At 44.0% G+C, this 25,519-nt stretch overlaps 1 protein-coding gene and 1 long non-coding RNA gene across 3 annotated transcripts in view; one reads left to right on the plus strand and one right to left on the minus strand.

Annotated features, from left to right (window-relative positions):
* The window catches only part of LOC126493114 (uncharacterized), a 258,406-nt gene that overhangs the window by 6,606 nt on the left and 226,281 nt on the right, over positions 1-25,519 (plus strand). The gene's annotated exons all lie outside the window — the stretch shown is intronic.
* Positions 24,188-25,519, minus strand: part of Hdac8 (histone deacetylase 8) — a 225,526-nt gene continuing 224,194 nt past the window's right edge. For both annotated transcript variants that reach the window (XM_050129910.1, XM_050129908.1), the window contains one exon: positions 24,188-24,694. In XM_050129910.1, coding sequence (XP_049985867.1) covers positions 24,686-24,694 — 9 coding nt within the window. In that variant the 3' untranslated portion in view covers positions 24,188-24,685. The remainder of the gene's footprint in view (positions 24,695-25,519) is intronic.

The raw sequence follows: 25,519 nt of genomic DNA on the forward strand, positions 1-25,519 counted from the left end.
GCCCCTCCTCTGTGTCCCTTCTAGCATTCAACCTCCCAAGAACCCTAGGAAACCAACCATCATCTCCATGTCGTTGACTTATTATTATTATTATTATTATTATTATTATTATTATTATTATTATTATGTCTTACTATGCTAGAGATGAAACCAGAGCCTTCCACATGCTACAGCTACAAGGACCCCGTCCCTCACCCCCAGCCTCAGTTTGGAAGGAAGGATCAAGGCTCAGAGAGGTGAACCAAGCCCTAGATCCCACAGCTAGTAAGGAGCAGAGCTGGAATTCACAGCAGACTCTGACTGACTCACCATTGAGGTCAAACTCCCCTAGGCTACCGACTGGTCTGTCATCTGTACCTTCCTTCCTTCTTCTAGAATGGTTGCTTCACCGCATCCATTCATGGTAAATGGTGAACACATGTGGCCCGAAAGTCCAAGTGGTTCCAGTTGAGGCAAGAGCCCAGTTAAAGGCAGTCCCAGTCAGGGACAGTCATAGCCATCTCTTGAGACCATGTACAGGGTGGGAGAGGGCTGCAGCCTGGTGGATGGCAAAGAGGATTCTGAAAGTAATATCATCCAGAGAAAGGTGTAGGGTTCAAAGGAAGAGAGTGTGAGGTGCCAGAGAAGGGAAGAGAGTAGCAGCCAGGCAGCCTGGCCCTGAGCTGTTGGGTTTCAGCAGTGAAGCTGGAGGCCTCGGGAAGATGTGAGGCTTTGTGGGGGAAGCAAAATTCTGCTTTAAGCATGTTTAGTTTAAGCTGTTGGCAGAACATCCAAGTGGAAATAGCTTGCACACAGCCAGGAATATAGGACTGGAAAGAGAGTGTGAGGTTGTGTCAAAAAGAGCAATCCTCAGGATGACTTTGGGCCAAACTGTGGAGAACTTTCCCCTGCCTCCATCTATTGACACAGAGAGGAGCTTTCTCCTGAGGACCCTAGAGACACTGTCTTTACTGCACCCCACCTCCGTCTCTGGCCCCTCTAGCCTAGCACAATCATAGACACATGCTTCAAATCCCTGAAGGGTAGAGTGAGGGGATCTCAGTCTGTAAATTTTTCCACACCAAGGATTGACAGGGGCCTCATCACACTTTTCTGAATACATGTAGGCTAGGCCTTCAGGGTGCCGGATCCTCCTTGGGTTCTCTTCAGCTTCTGGAACACAAGCCTTTGGGGTCTTGTGTGTTCTCTTCTTTTTGCCACCTGCCATTCTCAGCATAACACAGTATCTCTCAGTCCACTTTTTTTTTTTGGTACAGGGTTTCTCTGTAGCTTTGGTGCCTGTGTGCCTGTCCCAGAACTAGCTCTTATGGACCAGGTTGGTCTCGAACTCCCAGAGATCCGCCTGTCTCTGCCTCCCGAGTGCTGGGATTAAAGGCGTGCGCCACCACCGCCCGGCCCACTTGTTTTTTTTTTTTCTTTCCTTTTTTTTGTTTGTTTTTGGAGACAGGATTTCTCTGTGTAGCTGGCTGTAGACCAGGCTGGCCTTGAACTCACAGAGATCTGCCTGCCTCTGCCTCCCAAGTGCTGGGGTTAAAGGTGTGTGCCATAATCACCCAGCAGCTTACTTCACTGGTTTAAAAAGGCAGGGATTTTTTTTTCTCTCTCTCATAGTGCTAGAGTTCGAACTCTGAACCCCATGTTGTGGAAATGCTCGACCATGAAGTACATCTGAGCCCTAGCTGAAGCCATTTTCATCTGGCTCCCTGCAACATCAGGCCGATGAAACTTCCTTGTGCTTAAGACCTGAGATATAATGGCCCTTCCTCTCTTTTTCATCTTTGTGCCTGGGGCATTTACCTGCATGGCCCCTTTTCAGGTCTGTGCCTTTTCCTGCTCAAGCTCCCAATTCTATCCTAGTTGAGGTTTCACATTTGTCCTCCTCTGCCAGAACCTCTGTTGCCATGGTTAAGTGTCCCAGGTTGAGATACTAGCCCCTGTTGTTGCTCTTGGCCTTTGACTTTGGAGGTTAACATGGATGTGTGATTCAGTTCACGTCCATAACCTGGGGAATTATAAATATTTCCACTGGTTCCTACTGCCTCAGAGATTTATCCCTCTGGGGATCAGCTATTGAAGCTAGAGGTGAACAGGATCTTATGGCACGTATTTCAGAAGGTCAGGGTGCAGGCTCTGTCGTCACCTAAGCATACAGGATCACAGGCCTGGTTGCTCAAGGTCCCTTATGTATTACGGTGTCCCCTTTGGCAAGAGTAGCTGGAATTGTATGCTGGTTCTTCCCGGCTTTGTTCATGTCTCATCCTAGGACCAATGGCTTGGAGAGAAGAGCCCAAACTGAATTGCAGTGTACAACCTCCATGAAGCTGACTTTGAGGTCCAGCAGCCTTAACTGTGGATCCTACATGGATTAGGTTTCTAGTACCACCAAGTACATGAGCTCAGGGGAGCATTATTCCTTACTGGGTCTGAATTTAACATCGGGGTAATGTTCACTGAACACTTACTAGGTGACAGGCCCTTACTGTTCACCGAGTCCTACAACAGTCTAAGGTGTTAGTGGAGCATTGTTATTATGTTGTCCCTGTGTCCCTCCTGACAGAGAAGAGAAGAATAGGTGTGGAACATCTTACTGAGGTTGTACAGCCTGTGTGTTTGAGGTTGAGGAGTCAAGCCAGGCTGACCAGCCACAGTGTCTCTGCTACTGACCCTGGGACCTTTCTGCCTCCTTAAGAACACCCATTGCCACCTGCCTCTTAGTTCATAAAGACCTTTCTTACCTGGTACAAGGTCAATTGTCATACGTTTTCTTTACTCCATGTTCAGTGATCATCATCATTATCATCCATCCTATCTTATAATCGAAGGAGGAAAGCTCAGAGAAGGGAAGTGACTGGACGGCCCAGCTGGCAAGTGAGAACACTGCTGCTGGAAGCCGCTTCTGCCTGCCTCGCCTTCTCTTTCCTCCCCTCCCCCACGGCAGTTCTCACCTTTCTGCAAAGGGCCTGTGAGTGATGCTAGAAGGGAGAGTATTTGGGTGAGGAAAGGAACTAGTGGGAAGGGAGCCAGAGAGAATAATGGAGGACATGAGCTAAGTATATGATGGGTTATATGCAAACGCCATAATGAAACCCATCATTTACACAATGAATGCAAGCTAATAAACAACTAATAATAATAATAATACTATGGGGAGATGGCTCAGTCAGTAAAGTGCTTGCAGTGCAGACACGAGAACCTGAGTTCAATCCCCAGCACTTGTGTAAAAAAAAAAAGCCAGGAGCACCGTTGTAGTGGTGCACACCTTTAATCCCAGCACTCAGGAAGCAGAGGCAGGCAACTCTGTGTGTTTGAGGCCTATAATCCCAGCCCTCATATAATCCTGTTGCTGGGGAGGTGGAGACAGGAGGATCCCTGGGACTTGACCATCAGTCTAACTAAATCAGTGAGCTCCAGGTTCAGTGAGAGACCCTGTCTCCAAAAGTAAGATGCAGAGAAATTGAGGAAGATGCCCGGTGTTGACCCCTGATCTCCACACGGGTGCACATATACATACATCTACGTACAAACACACATGCATACAAAATAATCGAAACCCCAATACAGCAGATGGGGACTGGAGCATCTAAACCTCGCTGTGTGACAGAGGAGGAAGCTAGCACTCCACCTGGTTAGAGTTAAGGCCAAAAGGACAGACTGAACAAGAAGTATATATTCAGTGGAGAAATCCAAAATTCAGTGAGAGGAAGAGAAAGATAATGATGGGGACAGGGGGAGCCGTGGAGAATAGGCATTTGGGGGAGAAAACAGGGTAAGGAAAAGAAATCAAATTCTTAAGGAAAAGGCTTAAAGTGAGGTGAAAGCATAAGTGAGCGGCCATCTGGAAGCAGCACAGAGCTGGGGGGGGGGGTGTTTGTGAAGCATGGGAGCTAGATCGACAGGTGCAAGGGCCCAGCTGCTGCCAGCCAAGAGCTGTCCGGGCCCAGTGCCCAGCCGGAAAGGCGCATAACTGAGAGAGACTTCTCCAGGGGTATTTTGGCTGGGGGACCATGGGAGGAAGCCGCCCTCTCTCACAGCCTGATGGGGCTTGCCTCTGGCCAGCTCCTAGAGAGAAGGGATCTTGACCACTCTTTGGATTTGCATTGTCTTCAAGCCTTTTCCAACTGTTGCCTTTGGGGCCTGGAATATGGATGATTCTTTGTTCTCTGGAATATGGATGAGTCCTGGAATGGCCCGAAGGATTAGGAAATGCCATTTCATGCTACCATTAGCTGGAAAGCTCAAAGGGATAACGGGCTAGGTAGAGAGTGGAATGGTTGCCAGAGTCATTGGATAACCTCCCATTTAGCTCCGTGTGTGTGGCTTAGTCTCGTAGCGACAGTCTGACCCTGGTTCGAGTCTCTAGGCTTCCACTCCTGGCTGGTTGACTTTCGGCAAGCAACTGGCCCTTTGGGCCTCAGTTTCCTTAGGTGGAAGGTGAGGAAGAGTAAGAATATCTGCATCGTGAGGCTGTGCCAGGGTTGGATGAGATAATGTCTGTGGCTAGAAACTCCAGCGCTGTACACATGTGAGTAATTATTCTCCCCTGACCTCTGTTCCCTGCTGCTTGGGGGATGGAGTCAGCCTTCCAATCTGAGTCCAGTTCCAAGCCTGACTTCACCTCCTTGGCCCTGTCTTCCTCTTGTCACATAGGACTGTATGGGAAGTCAGGCCTACTGACCCACTGCAATGGAGTTAGGGTCAGCCACGATTCGTTGTGCAGTTTTTATTCAGGCTACTAATGTGAAGTGAACCCCTGCTTCCCTCACTAAGACCTCGAGGGGACCAAGGCATCACCTTGGTTCTCAAAGAACTCCTGATAACTGTACTGAGGAGATAGGAGAGCAGATGTTGATGGAATGGAGTAGAAGATAGGCAGGACATCTGAGCCAAGGCACCAGGGACAGCACAGTCAGAGGCCTTGATGGGAACTAAGAGCCAGACTTGGACACCACATTAAGAAATCCAGCCTTGATGTTGTGGTCATTGAAGGTAATGTGGGCAGATAACCATGGAGATGGGGACGGTTGGTTACTCAGAAAAGCGTTCATTGCCATGACCTTCTTCCTCCGCCTTATACCCCTAGTGGGTGAGCTCCAGGCTTCCCGCAATTCTTCCAGGCTTCTGCCCTGAATGTGAGCATGTAAGGCTTGTTGCCTCTCTGATTCCCCCCAAGTTCAGCAAACAAGCACTTCTGTTCATCCTACTTTTCAGTCCTAAATCCCATCATGCTCTTGGCCAGTATTCGCCTGATGAGCACATGCTCTCCATATAAGAGCCGGTCCAGCGCAGCCTGGTGCAGGGGCTTGCTCTTTCTTTCTTTCTTTCTTTCTTTCTTTCTTTCTTTCTTTCTTTCTTTCTTTCTTTCTTTCTTTCTTGCGTGCTCGCTCGCGTGCGTTCATTCTCTCTCTCTCTCTCTCTCTCTCTCTCTCTCTCTCTCCTCCCCCCCCCCTCCCTTCCTCCCTCCCTCTCTCTCTATCTCTCTCTCCCTGCCTGAGCTGTGTGTTTCCCCTTCTCATTCTGCTTCTGTCATTGATTAGCTCACAGGTGTTGGCGCCACGTTCACCCTTCCCCCATTCTCCTGTCTATTACCTGTTTCACTGCAGTAGCCTGCTGATTCATCTCAGCTCTCCAGCCCCTGCCCCCTTTCAGTGTGTTCTCCAAACCGTGGACCAAAGAATCCTCTCCTTAGTTCAGGTACCTGCAATAATAGCTCCTCATCCTCCCCAGAGGGAAAAGCGAAGTCTGCACACGAGCTTCTTCCTCGTGCTTCTTCCCTCTCCTGCTCGCCCCTTTGTTTTCGTTAGCTCTGGGCACACTGGTCTGGCTGTGTCTTGGATATGGTATGGCACTTGCCTTTTACTGCTTATCTTCGTCCCCCCCCCCACCTCAGCCGAACATGGTCTCTTTATGAAGCCCAGGCCTGCCTCAACCCCTCTGGTACTGGAATTATAGGTTTGCAGCCCTCTGGCCAGCTTAAGGCGTTTCTTTCTTCGCTATCTATCTATCCATCTTTCTCTTTTTGAGACAGGGTCTCATTAGGCATTCCTGGCTGCCCTGGAACTCTCTTTGTAGATCAGTCTGGCCTGGAAATCAGAGATCCACCTGCTTCTGCTTTCTGAGTGCTGGAATTAAAGGCATGCCCTATCAAGCCTGGCCTCAAGGCTGGTTTTTTCTTTCTCACACAAACAGGTTTATCGAAAATACCTGGCTCAATAATGAAAGGCCTTAACAAATCTAGTGCATTCCAGGCGTTTAAGCCTAAATTTCAACAAAATCAAGTTAAGAGATAAAAAAGTATGACATTCCAGAAGGAATCACTGTGAAGGTAAATATTTAAAAATTAATGAATGATCTATTTACATCTCCAAAAATGTGTAGTAAATATTTAGAAAGATACATAGGTTAGGCTCAAAGCTGTGCTTAGGCTCTTTTCTTTTAAGATTTCTTTTTATTATTTTTAAAGTATGTGTATGTGTGTGTATGCATGCGGGTATGTGTACACGGATGCGGGTGCCCACTGAGGCCAGAGGTCTTGGAGCTGGAGTTACAGCTATCTTCCCAGCCCCTTTATCTTAGATTCTTTACATCTATTGTCCCTCTGCTCACACATCTGGAGTCAGGTCTCTGGTCAGCACGGATCTCTCCAACAGCACTTCTTCAGGTATGTTTTCTTTTTGTTTTTTGAGACATTGTCTCTCATGAAGGCCTGAGTGTTCTGAAATCTTTTTTTTTAAATAAGATATTTTTAAAAGAGCAGCTCTATTCCCTTGCTTCATCCCCCCCCCCCAGAGCATAGCTCCACCAGGTCATATCTTTACCTCCAATGAGAGAGAAACCCCCAGCTGGGCAGGATGGCACACACCTTTAATCCCAGCAGTCTGAGCTTGAGGCAGGTGGATCTCTGTGCTTGAGGGCAGCCTGGTCTACATAGCAAGGTCCAGGCCAGTCCAGGCTACACAATAAGACCCTGTCTCTAAAAGGGTGTGAGTGTCTGTCTCAAGAGACAAGGCTGTGAAAAAAGAAAGAAAAAGAGACCTTTAGGAGAGCAGGGATTTTTGTGCTTGATTCTTGTTTATTTCCTCCACTGATTAGTACATTGTCTGGGTGTCAGTAGTTGTCTGTTCATTGGGTTCCATCTTCAGCACCCTAAGAGAATCTGTAGGAGAATCAGAGGGGAGGGTGCAGAGATCAACCAGGCCAAACGTGCTCTGGAGAAGATGAAGGGCTTTCTGAAGAGGAGACAAAGATGCAAAGAGGAGGCGAGCTGAATGGTGACTGACAGAGAAGGCTTGTACTTCATGTAGAAGGAACAGGGATGGAGGGATGACAGCTTTCCTTGCTTCCAGCTTCCCATGCTACAAGTAATACCAGGATCCTATCCTGGGACCAATAAGCAGGGGACAGGCACCTTCAGGAGAAGATAGCCTGGACTTTCTAAAAAGAAAACTGCAAGACAATGCTAGTTCCCATCATCCAGGCAGATGAGAGGGCTGGAGGTGATTGGCCAGGGCAGGACAGGGGCAGACAAAAAAAAAAAAAAAAAAGTGCATGGTACTTAGCTGACTGTGAGAACGGCAATTTCCACCTTTGCCAATACCCAACTGATTTCCAATTTTGACAGTTTGTTTTCTGCCTGATTTTGCTTACAAACATGCATATAATCCTCACAACCCAGCACAACGGTCTTCACGAGGTGTTCATCATCACTACCAAAAATGCTAGCCAACGCCTCTTGGCACCCACAGCAAATCCCAACAGGGCTGCCAAAGGTATTTGGGTGCCTTTTAGGGGAAGCTAGAGAGAACCAGCAGAAGCTTAGCGTAACTGTTCTTCCCCTTGAGTCCTCCCAGCAGTGATTTAGGTCCCTAAGTCATGTGGCAGTCATGAGTACTGAGCCTGAGAAGGTGGGAAAGATCTGCATCACAGTGGGAGACACTGATAGTTAACCAAAGAAGTGCGGAGACAGTCTCAAATTAAGTGATTTTATTAGATATCGTCAGTGAGCTACAAACTCCCCTATATTCAAGAAAAGAAAACCCAGAGGAATGTGGCCCAAGAGGATCTCTAAAGCAATAGCTAAATGTGCCATTCTGTAAAAAGGATTTCTATACCAGAGGCAGAGAGAGGACAGAATCCTGTTAAATTTTCTCTGAACTGTTTTCTAGCCACATTGTTTATGGAAATACCAGAGCCAGCTTATGCTTGTGGTTTGGGGAGAGCTATTTATGTTGAGAAGAATGTGGGCGTGAGGAAAATTGAGTTGGGGGGTATCTAATTATTTTGTTTATTTGGAACAGCGACAATAAATAAGCCTCCTTTAAAAAAGGATTTAGCAACAAACACGTCGAACATGCTCAATATCATTAAACAAAAGTGAACATTCAAACAATGGCTACCTTAACCTCTTAGATGGGTGAAGACCAAGTTGAGGGGAAGGTGCCTTTAGCAAGCCACCTTCATACACAGACTTCAGTGGGAACCACGACAAAGGTTCAGAGAATGCCAGCCCATCGCTGTTGTGTTTGTTTTTAATGCACATGCTCTTTGATCCAGCTGGTGCCTAGCCCCAGATTTGTCTTGAGGAAGTGACACTACAAATGAGCAAGGGCATCAACAGGGGCATCTCCACTGCAGTGGGTTCTGTGAGGTGACATTCACAGGACAGTCGGCCATTTTTATAGTGGACAATCCAGTGACATTTGGCATGTTCACAAAGTTGTGCTATCTAGTTCCTAAACATTGTCATTACTCCAAACTAAAGCCACTTCCCATTCGATAGTTGCTCACACTCCAGTTGGGCTCTGGGAAGAGCCAAACTGGTGTCTCTGCATTTGCCTATTTGCTTATTTATTATTTAAAATATATTATTTAACTTATTGTTGCCATCACTTGAGGTTTATTTTTGAGCCAGGGTCTTACTCTGTCACCCATGTAACTCTCTTCTTCTGTCTCCTAAGTGCGTATATTACGGGTTTGCTCCACTGGGTCCAGTTTATTCTGAATAGTTTATGTAAGTGGAACCATACAATATGTGTGGGCTTTTCTATTTGGTTTCTCTCACTGAGCATGGTTTTTTAATACCGTAGCACGTCTCAGAACTTAATGCTTTTTATGGCTCAATAGTATTCTGTTGTGTGCAGATACCACAGTCTTTCCATTCACTAGTTTATGAGTGTTTATTTGGCTGTTACAATATTTATTTGGCTACCTTTTAACTATTGCCATTTGTTTGGGCGCCTCTTTTTAGTTCTTTAGGGCATGTAGTTAGAAGTGGAGTTGCTGGGAGCAAAGGTAATTCTATGTTTAGCTTGTTGAGGAATCACGGAACTGTTCCCACAGCAGTCGTGGGATTTTTACATTTCCCTGAGCAATGCACAAGGGATTCTACTTCTCCACATACTCAACTCTTGCAATTTTTTTTCACTTTTTAATTATAGCCATCCTTGTGTGTGTGAAATGACATCTCATTATGGCTTTGATTTGCATTCCCAAATGACTAATGATGTTCAGCATCTTTTCATGCATTTGTTGGTCATTTGTATGTCCTCCTTGGAGAAATCTCTAAGTTCTTTGCCCATGTTTAAAATGGAGTTGTCTTTTATGTGCTGTGTTTTTACATTTTCTCCTCCTTCCCTACTCCTTCTCCCCCTGCCATGGGAGTTTGACCCCAAGGGGACCTACACAGTAGGTAAGCACTCTGCCATTGCACTATACCCCAGGCCCTCATTTTATTTTTCTTCTCACAATTTTCATTAGCATATAGAAATTATTCAGAATAACAATATTCCTGGGGACTTCTTTTGAGACAGGGTCTATGCAGTTTGAGCTGGTTTCGACTCCTGTTTCGTCTACCCTTTTCTCCCAAGTGCTGAAATTACAGACACGTGCCACCATATCTGGGTCATTTGGAATTTTGTGTACATGCATATCTATTGTGCTTCGATCACATTCGCTGCTCCATTACCCTGGCTTACTTTCCCTCCCGGCTCATCCCCCCCACTCTTCCCTAATAGTCCCCTTCTATCTTTAGACCTTCAATCCAGATTCTCAAATTAGATATTTCTTTCTGAGTTTGGCATCTGTTACTCATCATCATAATCCTCAGTTTCATTCATTTTTCTTCAAATCACAGGATTTTATTTCTCCTTATGTCTAACTAATACTCTCTGGGCATATTTTCTTTATTTATCTGTTGAGGCATACTTAGGCTGATGCTGGCTATTATGAATATGCTGCAAAAAACAGGGAGGTCCAGGTATCTCTATGGCATGCTGCCTTTAAATTCCTTCGAGTGAATACTCAGGAGTGGTATTCATGGATCATATGGTAGATATTTTAAAAATATTAAGTATTTGTGTGTGCATAACGTGTATTCATGGGCATCAATGCCATGAAGTGTGTCTGGAGGTCAGAGGACAACTTTGGGAAGTTGATTCTCTCCTTCTACTTTTATGTGGCCTTGGGGCATGAAACTGTGGTCAGCAGGCTTGCCCATGGAGCAATTCTTTGCCCATAGAGCAGTTCTAGTTTTAGGTTTTTGGAGAGACCTTTGTACTGATTTCACAATGGTTGAAGTAATTTACATTCTTACCATCAGTGTCTAAGGGGTTCTTTACCCCGCATCTTCACCAGCCTTTGTTGGTTTGTGCTTTTTGTTTATTTTTGTTTTTGGAGACAGGGTCTCACTAGGTAGCTCTGGCTGTCCTGGAACTCACAGAGGCTACACGTGATCCTGCCTCTCAAGTTCTGGGCTTAAAGCTGCTTGCTGCCATGCCAGGCTTCTGTGTTTTCTTGATGATAGCCTTTCTGACTGGAGTGAGATGCCTCTCAGGGTAGTTTTGATCTGCATTCTATGATGGCTAAGGATGTGGAACACTTTACAAAAAAAATTCTTACTGGCCATTTATACTTCATCTTTTGCAAAAATGTCGGTTTAGTTCATTTGTCCATTTATTGATTGGATCGCTTGTTTTTTATGTTAAATTTTGTGAGTTGTTTATACATTCTGGCTATTAATCCCCTGTCAGATGAATAGCTGGAAAAGATTTCCTCTCACTTTGTAGGCTGTCTCCCCTCTCTGATAATTGTTTCTTTGCTATGCAGAAGCTTTTTAATTTGATGTGATTCCATTTGTCAGTTCTGCTATTATTTCCTGAGCTATCAGAGTCCTGTTCAGAAAGTCACTGCCTGTGCTTAGATCTTCAAGTGTTTTCTCTAGTGTTGGTTTCCTGGTAATGTCCTTTGCAAGGAAAAAACCTGTGAGTTTTGATGAGGTCCAATTTATTTTTCCTTTGTTGCTTATGCTTTTAGTGGCATATCTAAGAGTCCATTGCCACATCCAAGGTCCTGAAGAATTTACTCCCATGTTTTCTTCTGAGTTTTATAGCTTGGATTCTTACAAAACTGTGATCTCTTTCAAATTTATTTGTTCTTCTCCTATGAGATAGGGGTTCAACTTCATTGTTTTGCGTGTGGAAACATAGTTGTCTCAGTACCATTTATCAAAGAGATTGTTTGAATGGACTTAGTAAATCTATTCAGAATCAGTTGATGATAGTTGTGTTACATTATTATGTAATTATTATGTTATCTGCTTTGTCTCATTGTACCTCTATAACTGGGCTTATGCTAGTAACACAGTATTCTGGTTGCTACAGTTTCTTAATAATTAAAGCATTAAAAAAAATAAGTTCTCATTATGTAGTCTTGTCTAGCTTAGAGCTGTCCACGTGGATCAGGCTGGCCGCCAGTTTACAGTGATCTGCCTGCTTTTGCCTCCTGAGCGCTGGAATTAAAGGCGTGCACCACCACGCCTAACTGTACCAAGTTTTTTGTTTGCTTTTTACTGGCGAGTGTGAGTCCTCCAATTTTATTTTTTCTTTTCAAGATAATTTTGACTATTCAAGGTCCATTGAGATTACATATGAATTCAAGGATGGAATTATGCAAAACAGTCATTTAACATATAACAGAGATTTTTAAAATAGAGATTGGCTTTACTTTCTATGCTATTGGCACCTTTCCAATCGTTTTTTCTATGAGTTTGACTTTATACACAGGATGTCTCTCCACTTGAATTTCTTGAAAGACAGCATCATTTTATAGTTTTGGTACACAGGTCCTTTTTCTTGAGTGTTTCATTTTGTGAGTGTTTTTGTGGATAAGTTCCCTTCTTTTCTTTTGAGACAAAGTGAAATACTACGTAGCCAAGGATGACCTTGAACATTGGACCCCCCTGTCTCTATTTCTCCTGTGCAGGACTTACAGTTGGGCATCAGCATGCCTGACTATTACGGTGTGGGGAATCCAACCCAGGGTCTCATGCATAAGCAAGCACTCTATCAAATGAACCATATCGCTAGTCTCTAGCATTCTTTTCTTTTCCTTTCTTTTAAAAACTGTTTCTTATTTGCTGGGAGTGGTGGCACACGCTTTCACAGCACTAGGGAGGCGAGACGGGCGTGGTCGTTGTGAGTTCAAGGTCAGTCTGGTCTACACAGTGAGATCCTGTCAAATTATCTACCTGTCTGTTGTCTGTCTGTCTGTCTGTCTGTCTATCTATCATCTAATTTATTTATATGCACGCACATGCACATATCTAGGCTAGAGATCAGTTTGAAGTTGTTGGTTCACTCCTTACATTTTGTGGATTCCGAGAACTGAACCCAGGTCTTCAGGTTTGGCAGCAAGCGCCTTGGCCAGCTGAACCATCTTGCCAGTCAAAGTGTTCTCTTTGCATTGTTCATCGCCGGTGTATAGAAGCACAACTGACGTTTGGTTGTTAACCTTGTACCCTGTAACTTCGCTGGATTCACTTGCTGGCTCTAGCAGTTTTGTTGCGGGGCAGTGATTTTACTTGTAAGGGAAGTTGAGAAAAACCTTGAATGTCCGGCAGCTGGAGACAGGTTAGATAAACTTGGGAGCGTCTATGTAATGTGACTAAGACAGCAGTTAGGCCTTACATTTTGGGGATGTCAGCGTTGTCATCATTAAAGCTGAGTAAGGTAGCTCCTGTTTTCTTTTAAATTAAGTACTTACTTCATTTTTATTAGTATTTTAGGTAAACATACAAAGTTCTGGGCTTTATTACAGTGTTTTCATACATGTGTCATTCTAGTTAGTCCCGTTTCCCTCCTGCACTGCCGTCCTCCATGTTCTTACTTCTCTCCAGCTGGCTGCTTTTCTTCCTCCAGTTAGCTCCCTCGCCTGATTCCCTGTCACATGTGTCCCATCACCCTCCTGCTCTATCCTTAAGATCTCTCCTTCCCTTCCCATGATTCCTTTCTAGTTCCAACACACACACACGCACACACACACGCACACACGCACGCACGCGTGCGCACACACACACACACACACACACACACACACACACACAGGTTCCAGATATAAGAGGAAACATGTCGTGAGTATTTCTCTGAATCTCATTTATTTTGTGTGACATAATGATCTCTGGTTCTTTCAATTTTCCTGAAAAGTGTAATGATTTCATTTTTCTTTTTGGCTACATACTTTTGTGTATCTGTTCATTGTATACATGTCCCACATGGTCATTATCTCTTCATCTGTTGATAGACACCTAAGCTGGATTGATTTCTTGACAATGGTAAAAAGGGCATCAATAAACATGGACGCGCAAGTCTGTGGTGTGTTGACTGAGAGTTCTGTGGCTCTGTATCCAGGAATGGTGTAGTTTAGAGATACGGTAGTTCTATTTTTGTGTTTTGGAGAGAACCTCCACCCTGCTTCCATAGTGGAGGTACCAGTTTACATAAGCACCAACAGAAAATAAGTGTTCATCTTTCCCTTTATCCTCACCAGAATTTGTTCTCATTTGTTTTCTTGATGACACATTCTGATTGGGGTAAGATGGAATCACAAAATAATTTTAATTTGCATTTCCTTAATGGATCAGAGTGCTGAACGCTTTTCAAAAACGTTTATTGTTCATTTGTGTTTCTTCTTTTGAGAACTGTCTGTTCAGTTCATTAGCCCATTTATTAACTGTATGATTTCTGTTATTATTTATTTCTTTGAGGCAGGGCCTCACTTTATCTCTCTTGCCTTTACCTCTCACGTGTATAATATAGGCATAAGCATGTGAAGTAAAGTTAACAATAATTTTCTCCTATTCTGTTGGCTGTTTCTCCAGTCTGGTGATTATTTCTTTTGCTTTGTAGAAGTTTGAAAACTTCATATGATTTCACTTTGTTAGTTCCTGGAATTGTTTCCTATGCTATTGGAATATCAAGGTAGCTCTTTGTGCATTGGTGTGGAAAAGCCACATATAGTGTGTAATTTTTTAAAATTGATTTTTGTTGAGCTCTACATTTTTCTCTGTTCCCTTTCCTGCTTCTCCCCTCCCCTTCAACCCTCACCCAAGGTCCGCATGCTCCCAATTTACTCAGGAGATCTTGTCTTTTTCTACTTCCCATGTAGATTAGATCTATGCAAGTCTCTCTTAGGGTCCTCATTGTTGTCTAAGTTCTCTGGGATTGTGTTTTGTAGGCTGGTTTTCTTTGTTTTATGTTTTAAAACCACTTATGAGTGAGTACATGTGATACTTTCTGTGTCTGGGTTTCTTCACTCAAAATAATGTTTTCTAGCTCCATCCATTTGCCTGCAAAATTCAAGATGGAGTGAGAAATCTTTACAGTGTACAAGAGCATTATTCCACNATGTGATACTTTCTGTGTCTGGGTTTCTTCACTCAAAATAATGTTTTCTAGCTCCATCCATTTTCTTGCAAAATTCAAGCTGTCATTATTTTTTTCTGCTGTATAGTACTCCATTGTGTAAATGTACCACATTTTCCTTATCCATTCTTCAGTAGAGGGGCATTTAGGTTGTTTCCAGGTTCTGGCTATGACAAACAATGCTACTATGAACACAGTTGAGCACATGTCCTTGTGGCATGATTGAGCATTCTTTGGATAAATACCCAAAAGGGGTATTACTATGTCTTGAGGAAGGTTGTTTCTTAATTTTCTGAGAAATCGCCACACTGACATCCAAAGGGGCTATACTCAGGTTTCTCTTCAGATCGCATAAATCTTTTACCTTTTACTATAGTGTGTAATTTAAGCAAAAAATCAGGTCACAGGGGGTAAGGTGGCACTTACTTTTAATCCCAGCACTCAGGAGGCAGAGGCAGGCAGACCTCTGTAGATTCAAGGCTAGGCTGGTCTACAGAGTGAATTCCAGGACAGCTAGGATTACACTTGAGATTCTGTCTCAGAAAACAAAATCAGATCACAGAACAGTATAAATTCAGCTATTTACAATTTACTTCATAAGTATTATTGGGCACCAAACTATATGCCATGCAATATGCCAGGAACTGGGGCTACATTTGTGTACAAAAACAGATAAAATCATTTTCCCAGTCAGGTGTTGTGGTTCATACTTGTAATCCCAGCACTTGAGAGATTGAAGCAAGGGGATTTATATGAGTTTTAGGACAGTGTAGATTGCAGAATGAGACCCCCATCTCAAAACTCCAAAAGGGGGGGTAGCTGGAGACGTGGTTCAGCAGTTAAGAATATGTACTACTCTTGCAGAGGACCCAAATTTGGTTGTCAGAATCCAAGTTGGTGGCTCATACCTTAACTCTAGGGAAACAAAACCTTTTGTTTCTATGGACACCTATACTCATGTGCACATGCTCCTACATAGACACACACACACACACACACTATTTTAAAAACAAAACCCTGAACAACAACAACAAAAACTCTTCCCTGTCCTTACGGGGCTGGCATTGCAGCATGATTGTTTTCAGTCGTATCCATTTTCCTGCGAGAGACAGCATCGTGCATATGTGACTTGTTCATTTTGGCACTGGGTCTCAGAAGGCTCCTTATTTCTGTTCACATGGCAGTCAAAGCAAGCTTTTCATGATTCGAATCTGATCAAACCACTTCTTTTATTTTTTCTTTATTTTTTAGACAGAGTCTCACTTTATTGTTTTAGATTTACTTCAAACTCATGGCAGTCTTTCTGCCATAATGTTCCAACATTATAGATATGAGCCACCACACCCAGGAAGTCAGTTTTCTTTTTTAGCCTTAAATTATTATTATTATTATTATTTTCTAAAGTCAATAAGTTTTTTATTAAGGGGATTTTGTATGTGATTCTTTCACTGTCTGGCCTTTGTTTTCCATATTCTGGGTTACATAAGGTCATTTTCATGTATGTATATAGATGCACTTTGGGCATATTCTCCCTGTTGTCCTTCTATTTCTCACCCCTCGCATTCCTGGTAGTCCCCTTTTCTTCCACGTTCATTTCATCTGTACATACATATTATGTATCTGTATGAAATCTAAGAACTACAAATGAGAGAAAATGTAATATTTGTCTCTCTGAGACTGAATTTCTTTGCTTAATAATAGTTTTCAGTCATAACCATTTTCTGGCAAGTGACACAATGTCATTTTTCTTTAAGGCTGGAAAACTTCCATTGTGTATATAAACTAAATTTTCTTTATCTGTTTCTCTCTTGATGGATACTGTGCTGGGCTCTGGAGCTTAGCTATTGTGATTAGTGATGTGATAAGCATTTTTGTACAAGGATCTCTGTGGTATGCTGACTTGGAGTCCTCGAGGTACAGAGCCAGGAGTGGTGTAGCTGGGTCATATACTGTTACCATACTGACTTCCACAGGGGCTGCACTAATCACAGTCCCGCTAGCAGTGTAGAAAAGGAACTTTTGTCTGCCTCTTTGCCTGCACTTGTTGTTCCTTGCTTTCTTGATAAAGAGTTTTAATTTGCATTTCTCTGATGTCTAGTGGTGGTGAATGCTCTTCATGTTTATTGGCTATTTGTACTTACTTTAAAAATACACGTTGCCTATGTGGATGTGTATGAGTATATGTGCGTGGGCAAGTGTGTGTGTGTATGTGTGTGTGTGTATACACCAGATTTGCAAGCTGGAAGCTTCAGGAGCCTCCTGTCTCTGCCTCTAATCTTTCAGTAGGAAAACTGAGATTACAGATTTGTGCTAGTATGCTCGGTTTTATGAGGGTTCTAGGGATTCTCATGCTTGAATGGCGTATGCTTTACTCCCTGAGCCATTTCTCCAGCCCTGTATTGATCTCTTCAGAACTGTTTGCTCATTTCATTAGCCTATTGATTGTTTGCATTGTTTTGTTGTTGTTAGTTTTTCGAGACAGGGTTTCTCTGTAGCTTTGGAGCCTGTCCTGGAACTAGCTCTTATAGATCAGGCTGGCCTCAAACTCACAGAGATCTGCCTGCCTCTGCCTCTCAAGTGCTGGGATTAAAGGTGTGTGCCATCACCGCCTGGCTGTCTAATTTCTTGTTGTTGAATTCTGTGTATTCTTTATAGAGTATAGTTACGAATGCAAAGCTTTCTGTCCTGTTCTGTAGGTTATCTCTTCATTCAGTTATTTCCTTTGCTGTGCTAAAGCTTTTTAATTTCGCGAGGTCCTCTTTGTCCGTTATTGCTCTTATTTCCTGAGTGACTGGAATCCTCTTCAGAAAGTCCTTGCTTATGATGATATATTGAAGGCTTTTCTTCATCCCTTTCTTTATTGGTTTTAAAGTTTTAGGTCTTATATTAAGGTCATTAGTCCATTTTGGGTTGGTTTTTCTACAGAATGAGAGGAGGGGATCTGTTCAACCTTTTACACGGAGATATCCAGTTTTGCTAGCACAGTTTGTTGAAAAGGATCATGATGGTTAATCTCAATTGTAAACCTGATGAGATTCAGAGCCACTTGGGAGACAGGTCTTTGGGCGTGTAATGGGGACCAGCTGTCCCAAACTCCTGCTACTGTCATTTCCCCGAAATGATGGACTATAATCTTGAGCTGTGAGCTAAATGAACCCTTCCTTTCTTATGTTGCTGTGATCAGGCTGTCTGACCACATCAACAGCAAAGTGACTAAGATAAGGCTGGTTTCCAACCAATGTATATTTTTTGGCAAAATAAAAATGTATATATTTATAAAAAAATCAGGTGACTATAGCTATATGAATCTTCTATTCCATTGGTCTACATGTCTGAGTATTTTTTTTGTGCTAGTACCATGCTGTTTGTGTAGGTACAACTTGAAATCAGGTATGGTGGTACCTCTAGCATTATTCCTTTTGCTTACGATTGCATTGGCTCACTGGAAATACAACTGACTTTGCCATAAACCTCATTGAAGCAGGGTGTGTAGGCAAACTATCAATAATCTGCTAAGTACAGCAACAAGTGTGGTGTTACATACTTCTTTTTGTGGTGTATGTGTCTCTCTGTGCATATGCATATTTGTGGGGGGGCACTCATCACATGTATTACACATGCAGGCTAGAGCCTGCTGTTGGGATGTCTTTACCACTTCTCTAACTTTTTTGAGACAGGGTTTTTTTTTTTTAATTTAGAAAAACCTCTTATTTTACATACCAATCCCATTTTCTTCCCCCTCCCATCCTCCCACTCCTCCTACCTTCTCCCCACTCCACCTCCCATCCACTCCTCAGAGAGGGTGAGGCCTCCCACGGGGAATCAACAAAGTCTAGTATATCACTTGAGGTAGTTTCAAGGCCCTTTGCCCTGTATCTAGGCTGAGCAAGGTATCCCTCCATAGGGAATGGGCTCTAAAAAGTGAGTTCATGTACCAGGGATAAATCGTGCTCCCACTGCTAGTGGCCATACAAACTGCCCAGGGCACACAACTGTCACCCACATTCAGAGGGCCTAGTATGGTCTTAGGCTGGTTCCCCAGGTGTCAGTCCAGAGTCAGTGAGCTATCACTTAGCCCCATCATGGTTTTGGTCCCCTTTGCTCATATTATCACTTCTCCCTCTCAATGAGTGGCCTCCAGGAGTTTGGCCCAGTGCTTAATTGTGGATCTCTGCATCTGATTCCATCAGTTGCTGGATGAAGGTTCTATAATGGCAATTAAGGTAGTCATCAAGCTGACTGTAGGGGAAAGTTATTTCAGGCCCCCTCTCCATAATTGCTTAGGGTCTTAGCTGGGGTCATCTTTGTGGATTCCTGGGAGTTTCCCTACTGCCTGGTTTCTCATTAACCCCACAATGGCTCCTTCTTTCAAGGTATCTCTTTCCTTGATCTCCCTCTCTGTCTCTTATCCAACTGGATCTTCCAGATCCCTCATGTTCTCCTCCCTGTTCCCTTTCACCCCTCCCTGACACTGCCAATTTACTCAGGAGATCTTTTCTACTTACCTTTCCCTAGGGTATCCATGCATATCTCTGTTAGGGTTCTCCTTGTTTTTTTTTTTTTCTTCCCTTTTTAACAACAACAAAAGAATGCTCTTGCTGTGTGGTGGCAGCGAATGCCTTTAGTTGCAGCACCCTGGAGGCAGAAACAGGCGAATTTCTGTGAGTTTGAGGCCAGCCTGGTTTATAGAGTGGGTTCCAGGACAATCAGGACTGTCCCACAGAGAAACCCTGTCTTGAAAAACAAAACAAAAACCAAAAAGAGAGAGAGGGTCTTTTTTTGCTGTTTTGTTGTTTGTTTGTTTGTTTCAGGTCAGGGTTTCTCTGTATAACATTCCTATTGTCCTTGAAACTAGCTCTGTAGACCGACCAGGCTGGCTTCAAACTCACAGAGATCTGCCTGCTTCTACCTCCCGAGTGCTGCTGGGATTAAAGGCATGTGCTACCACTACCCGCCAAGACAGGGTCTTCTACTGAGTCAGAAGCTTGTCATTTTGATTATGCTTGCTGGCCACTGCGTGAGTCTTCAGGATCCTCCTGCCTTTGCCTTCCCGTGTGGGGATTACAGACAGGCATGTACCACCACGCCCAGCATCTCAACCAAATTAAAAAAGAAGAGAGTGTAGTATAATGCAACCTACTTCAACAGTGATCAGTCTTCATATCTTGTTTCGTCTATCTCCCTCAATATACATTTTCTCCTCCAGAGTCCTTAAAACTGAGCCCAAGATATATTATTTCAAGTGTCAACAGTTTTCTTTGTATCTGTAGCAGATGAGACTTTAAAAAAAACCCTAAACCAACATGTTGTTATTGTGCTTTGCAGATCGTTGACAGTTTTATCCTTCCTTTCTTTTTCCTTTCCTCTCTCCTTCCTCCTCTCTATTTCTTCCTCATTCTTCTTGTTTCTTGCCTTTTTTTCTTTTTGAGATAGAGTCTGTAGCTCAGACTGGTCTCATACTCACTATATCCGCAAGGATGATGTGAATTCCTGGGATTACCGAAGTGTCCCGCTGTCTAGGGTTTATGCAGTGCTGGGGCTTGAACCCAGGGTTGCATACATCTAGCCAAGACTCTGTCATCTCAGCTACTTCGTCAGTCCCCTTTCCCCCTTTTGCTTTCTTTCTTTTTCTTTAAGGAGACACAGTCTTGTGGTATTGCCTAGACTAGCTGGAACTCCCAGGCTCAAGTGATTCTCTTGCCTCAGCCTCTTGAGTGACTGGGGCTGTAGGCATGTACCACTGTACCTGAGTGTTATTGTTATTTATTGTTAATGCCTGTGCCCCTCACAGGCAGTTCCCTCCCTGGAGGGAGGGCCAGGGAGTATATTTGATAGATATCAAACTAAGGTTCCGAGAGAGTGGGTTACTTGGATAAGGTTCCAGAGCTAATGGGTGTCAGAGAGAGGCTCAAATGTAGGCAGTATGAGGTGTGTTGCTTGCCAAGGCTCTACTGGGCAGCTGTGGGCCTAGCACTGAGCATGGGGTGTAGGACCTGCCCATGGCAAATACATCAAGGGAATGGCTGCAGAAACTGCCAAAGGCTTCAGTCTGATGGCTGCTTCCTTTCCTTTCCTTTCCTTCATTCTCCTCATCTTCCTCTTTTTATATCTTCCCTTTTCTGTTGATTGACAATATTTGATTTTCTAATGAAGAAATATTTCTGCCTGAGAAAGTCTTTTAAATATAGAATTGGAAATATACTGCTCTCTCTGCGACAGCTCACAATGAATGGAGCGGAGGTACAGCCACTCTCTCCAAAGGTAAGCTGGCTTGGGAATTTTCTGTTGGCTTTTTTCTTATTTTTAAATTTTATTTATTTACTTTCTCAGGGACCAGGTAATACATTCACATGGTTAAAAAATCAGAAGGTACAAAAAGAAACAGTGCAAGTCTACCTCACTTCCCCAGCCACTTGCCACCTGGTTTCCCTGCCTGGAGGCAACTGAAGTGTCCCAGTTTCTTGTGTATTTTTTCAAAGATGTTTTATGCAAATACATGCATATCCAATATACATACATATATATATGTTCTTTTTCTTCAGTGGTGGGAATTGGCTCCAGGGTTTCACACACATATATTCTTTTTAAGATGGCTGTTTTTCTTAACCCTCAAGTTGTAGACATAGCCTAAAGTTTTCTTATAGTCTCTTTGGCCCTGGTGTGTGCCTGGGGGCTAGTGGAAGCCCTCATATGCACAATATTTGGGCTTTGGTTGAGACAGGCTCCCATACAGCCCAGGCTGGTCTTGAACCACTGCTTCTACCTCTCAGGCACTGCGGTTAAAGGCATGTGCTACCACCCACAATTTTGGGAGCTCTTTTCAGATGCTCCCATCTTTGAAAAGTCGGTAGCCCCTCACAAGAGCCCATGAAGCACAGAAATACTTTGCTCTTCTTTCCATGTGCGGAAAGAGACTCAGCAAGGCCAAGCACCTTGCTGAAAAGCACAGGAACAGTTCATGTATTTGTGGTAGGGCGAGGGCTGGGAGGAGTGTGTGGCTTCATCCAGCATGGGCTTTGTAGCGGCAAGAAAGATGTTTACTCCAAAGTCAGTTTAAAAAATATTCTAGTGACACTAGTGTGGGGCTGTGGAAAAAAGTAAGGGAGCTTGCAGTTCTGGCTGGAGTTGTTCTCTCCCACTCACTACTGGGCAAGTCTCATCAGTTTGGAGCCTCAGTTTTCTCATCTCTTAAAATGGGTGCGATAATACCTAGCCAGCAGGAAAGAGAATGCCATACTTTGAGTAGAAATGGCCTCTAAGAAGGGGTGCGTTCTAATGCTTGCCTCTTGTTTGTCATTAGAGTCACTAGGTCTGAACTTAGTTTTACAGTAGCCAGGTGGACAGCAGCCTTTGGCTGCTGGGAGGGCAGGCTCACATCAGGATACACTTGCCCTGGAGCCCATTTCTTCTGGGTCTGTGCTCAGAGTCTCCTGGGCAGTAAGAACAGCCCTGAGGCTGAGCACAAGTCTGCACTGTGGGAGGTTCCAACTGACTTTGATCTTTATCTCACCGGCTTGAAAGACCATTTGCAAAAATTTAAAATTGATCCTGACAATTTCATACATGTACATAAATGTATCTGGATCACATTCACCCCATCACCTTCTCTTATTCCCCCATCTCCTCCAACTGAACCCCTTCTAACAAACAAGTCTCTTCCTACCCTCATGTCTTTTTTTTTTTCTTGGCGACTGAGTTTAATTAGTGTTGCTTAAACAAGCAATTCATTTTTAGCTTATTACTTGATTTGTGGGACTAGAGGTGAAACCCAGGGCCTTTTGGATAGCAGGCAGGCATTCTACCACTGAGCTATACCCAAACCTATTATTATTCTATTGTCAAACTAAAATGTAATTCACTAGAGGAACTCTGAAAAAAAATAGAGGGAAAAAACTCAAAGGCAAAACAAAGCATCTTGTAATTTCCTAGTCCCAACTGATGCTCTGGTGCTTTTCCTCATGCCTTCATAATTCCGGACAGAGCAGGTCTTAGCCTGCTGTGTTGCTTTGGTGGATGATGGGTCTACCTTTGGGTATTTCAATTTTCTTTTGTAAAGTTTAAGTGATTCCTGGTTTTTACCTGTTGTTCTTTTTAATCTAATGTTTTCTTCTTTTCCTTCTCCTCTTACCTCTCTTTTGTCCTCTCTTCTCCTGTTTTTGATGTGTTACAGGACAGAACCCAGGGCCTTGTGTGTGCTGGGCACCTGCCCTGCCACGGAACTGCACTCCAGGCTAGCCTATCCTATAGGAATGCGATCAATGTCAGCCTGGAGGCCACTGCACTAGTGTCCATTTTGGCCTGGCAGAAGCTCATCCTGTTGGGCCAAAACTGAGGCCAAGCTGGTTCTCAGGTAGTGCCAGCCTAGCTAGGCTGCCCTGGCACCCCCAGAATCTTCCCCCATTCTCTCCATATTGGAGGCATATCTTTGACCAGGTCCATTCTCACTGAGAAGGCCATAGGGCACCAGCTAGCCGTTGTTTTTTACCAGGCGGTTTCCTTCACAGGGACTTTGGAGGTAGGCCCCTTTGAAAGGACTGCAATGGGAACCTAAAAGTGGGATAAACAAATCTTTGAGAGGACCAACCTTGGCACCAGCGCATTCAGCACCTCCCAACCCTTCAATTCTTTGAAATCCCCATTCTTTGCAGTGTAAGCCAAACTGCCTTGAGGCCAGAGTGTATAATTAGAATAGTGGACATTTGAAGTGACTGCTACTTCTTGTCCACCAGACACCCTCACTGTTTAATAAAAGCACGGCTATTCCCAGCTCAGGACACACTCAGGGCTTTCTCACTCCCTTCTGTGGAATGCTCTTGCTTGCTTGCTTACTTGCTTGCTTGGGGAAATTCAAGTTAAATATCCCTTCAGACATGCTGCTGGGGGCCTTGGGCTGCGCCAGTTGCTCTCAATTTGGCTTTGCGCATGTATTTGCTTTTTCTTCCCTTTGCCCAAGGCCAGGTCTGGGCTGTGCTTGTGTCTCTTAGACTTGTCACAGTGGTTGAGAGAACTTAATAAATATTTGGTCAATCGGCTTCTAAAATCATACTGAATGGCTGTCTTTCCATCACCATTGCACCATCTCCCCAGGTTACACCAGTCAGTGGTCATGTGTCTCAACTATCTACACCTGAGTTGGAAGTGGCCTGTCTAACGCATGGAAACGCCCCCTGAGACCTTGTGCTCCTACCCCTGAATCTTTGGCAGGGCAGGCGCCTCCTCAGAGTGCAACAGGCTCCTTTTCATGGACACAGAGCCTGTAACCTTGCACCTTGTTTTTCATGGACAGGCCCTAGCACGTGACAGAGTGTGTCATCTGGGCAGGGGATACACTAGTTCCCCACGAGGGTCCAAGTTTTAGGGTGGGAGTCCTAGGCTGGCCAGGGCAGAATATGGAAGTAAGAGGGTCATGTCTGACCTTTGGTGACAGGAAAAGTGCAGAGGTGTGTGCCGTCAGTGGCAGTTTACAGTGAGAAGAGCAAGGCAGAGCTAGGTTTTGAAAGATTTTTATTAGAAACAACATGAGTGCACAATACTAAAACAAAAGTGGCAAGACTCCTCTTCCCCCCAGTCTGCTGACAGCACCCCCCACAGGGCTCTACCTAATGGCCCTGGGGTCTAAACCTGCCTGTCTGCTGCACCCCATCCCACTTTCCTGCAGTTTGTGACTTGTCCCCTTTAAGAAGATAAAAATACTCCCCCCCAATTTGCTTAAAAATAATTTTGAAACATTAAAAACGGCATTTGTGTGTGTGTTTTAAAATAAACACTTTAAACATTGGATATCTTCCTGGCTCTGGGGTGCCTGCCTCCTCACCCCAGGAGGCCAGCTGCCACTTGGTGCCCCTTGGAAATTTTCAGGAAGTAATTTCTTCCAAATTTCCCCTGCAGTCACAAATTCCACAAACTGCTTGCATCAACACACTGTCTTCATTATAGGCACTGCTTCCCAGCTCTGGAAATCTGATCTCTTTTTGTCAACTAGACCACATGCTTCAGATTCCCTGCAAACAGGAGAGAAAACAGAACTCAGATTCAGGTAACATATATGAATGACATACCTCAATGGAGCTGCGGAGAAGAAAAGAAGTGGTTATATTTTGGGGCCAGTTCTCCTGCTGAGAATGAGTATGTGGTGACCCTTTTTATGTGAATAAGCCTTAAATGATGAGGGACAAAGGGCCTACATGCTCTTGTTATCCTAGAAAGCAGTATACAAATCAGGATTTTTGATCACCAGCTGACTGCTGAGACCGGGTGGGTTCAGGCCAATCCAGATCAGTCGTGCAGCTGATCCTAGTCCAAATGTTTTTAGACACACACACACACACACACACACACACACACACACACACACACACACACACAAGTACGTGTCCAGACAATACTTTTCAGAGTTCACAGTTAACTGCATCAAATCTTCCTCTACCCCAACCTTTCTGTCCCCCTTAGCAGGGCACAACCCTTCTGGCATTTTCTCTTGTGGGACCTATACAGTATGGAGTCAAGAAAGGTTGGGTCAAGAGTGCTGCTGGAAAAGCATTACACAGAACCCGGCTCTAAAAGTGCTCAGTTTGTTCACTTGCTCCTTGCTCAGTCTTCTCTTTGCTCCATTTCCTTGAGCAGAACACCAGAGTTCAAGTTCTACTTCCTGCTTGTCCTTTAAACAGGAAGGATACTGTTCTCCTTTAAGCATCAGAAGCTACAGGGTGCTTCACGCCAGCAGGCATACAGTGGATGGAGAATGATGGATGAGTGGAGAGGGAGAAGGAGGTAATCAGAAAAAAAAAAAACCCAGTAGCTTTTCTAAAAATTGTACTTAGGTTTTG

This window comes from Alexandromys fortis, unplaced genomic scaffold, assembly GCF_014885135.2.
Source record: "Alexandromys fortis isolate MF-2015 unplaced genomic scaffold, M_Fortis_MF-2015_v1.1 scaffold_321, whole genome shotgun sequence".
Lineage (NCBI taxonomy): Eukaryota > Metazoa > Chordata > Mammalia > Rodentia > Cricetidae > Alexandromys > Alexandromys fortis.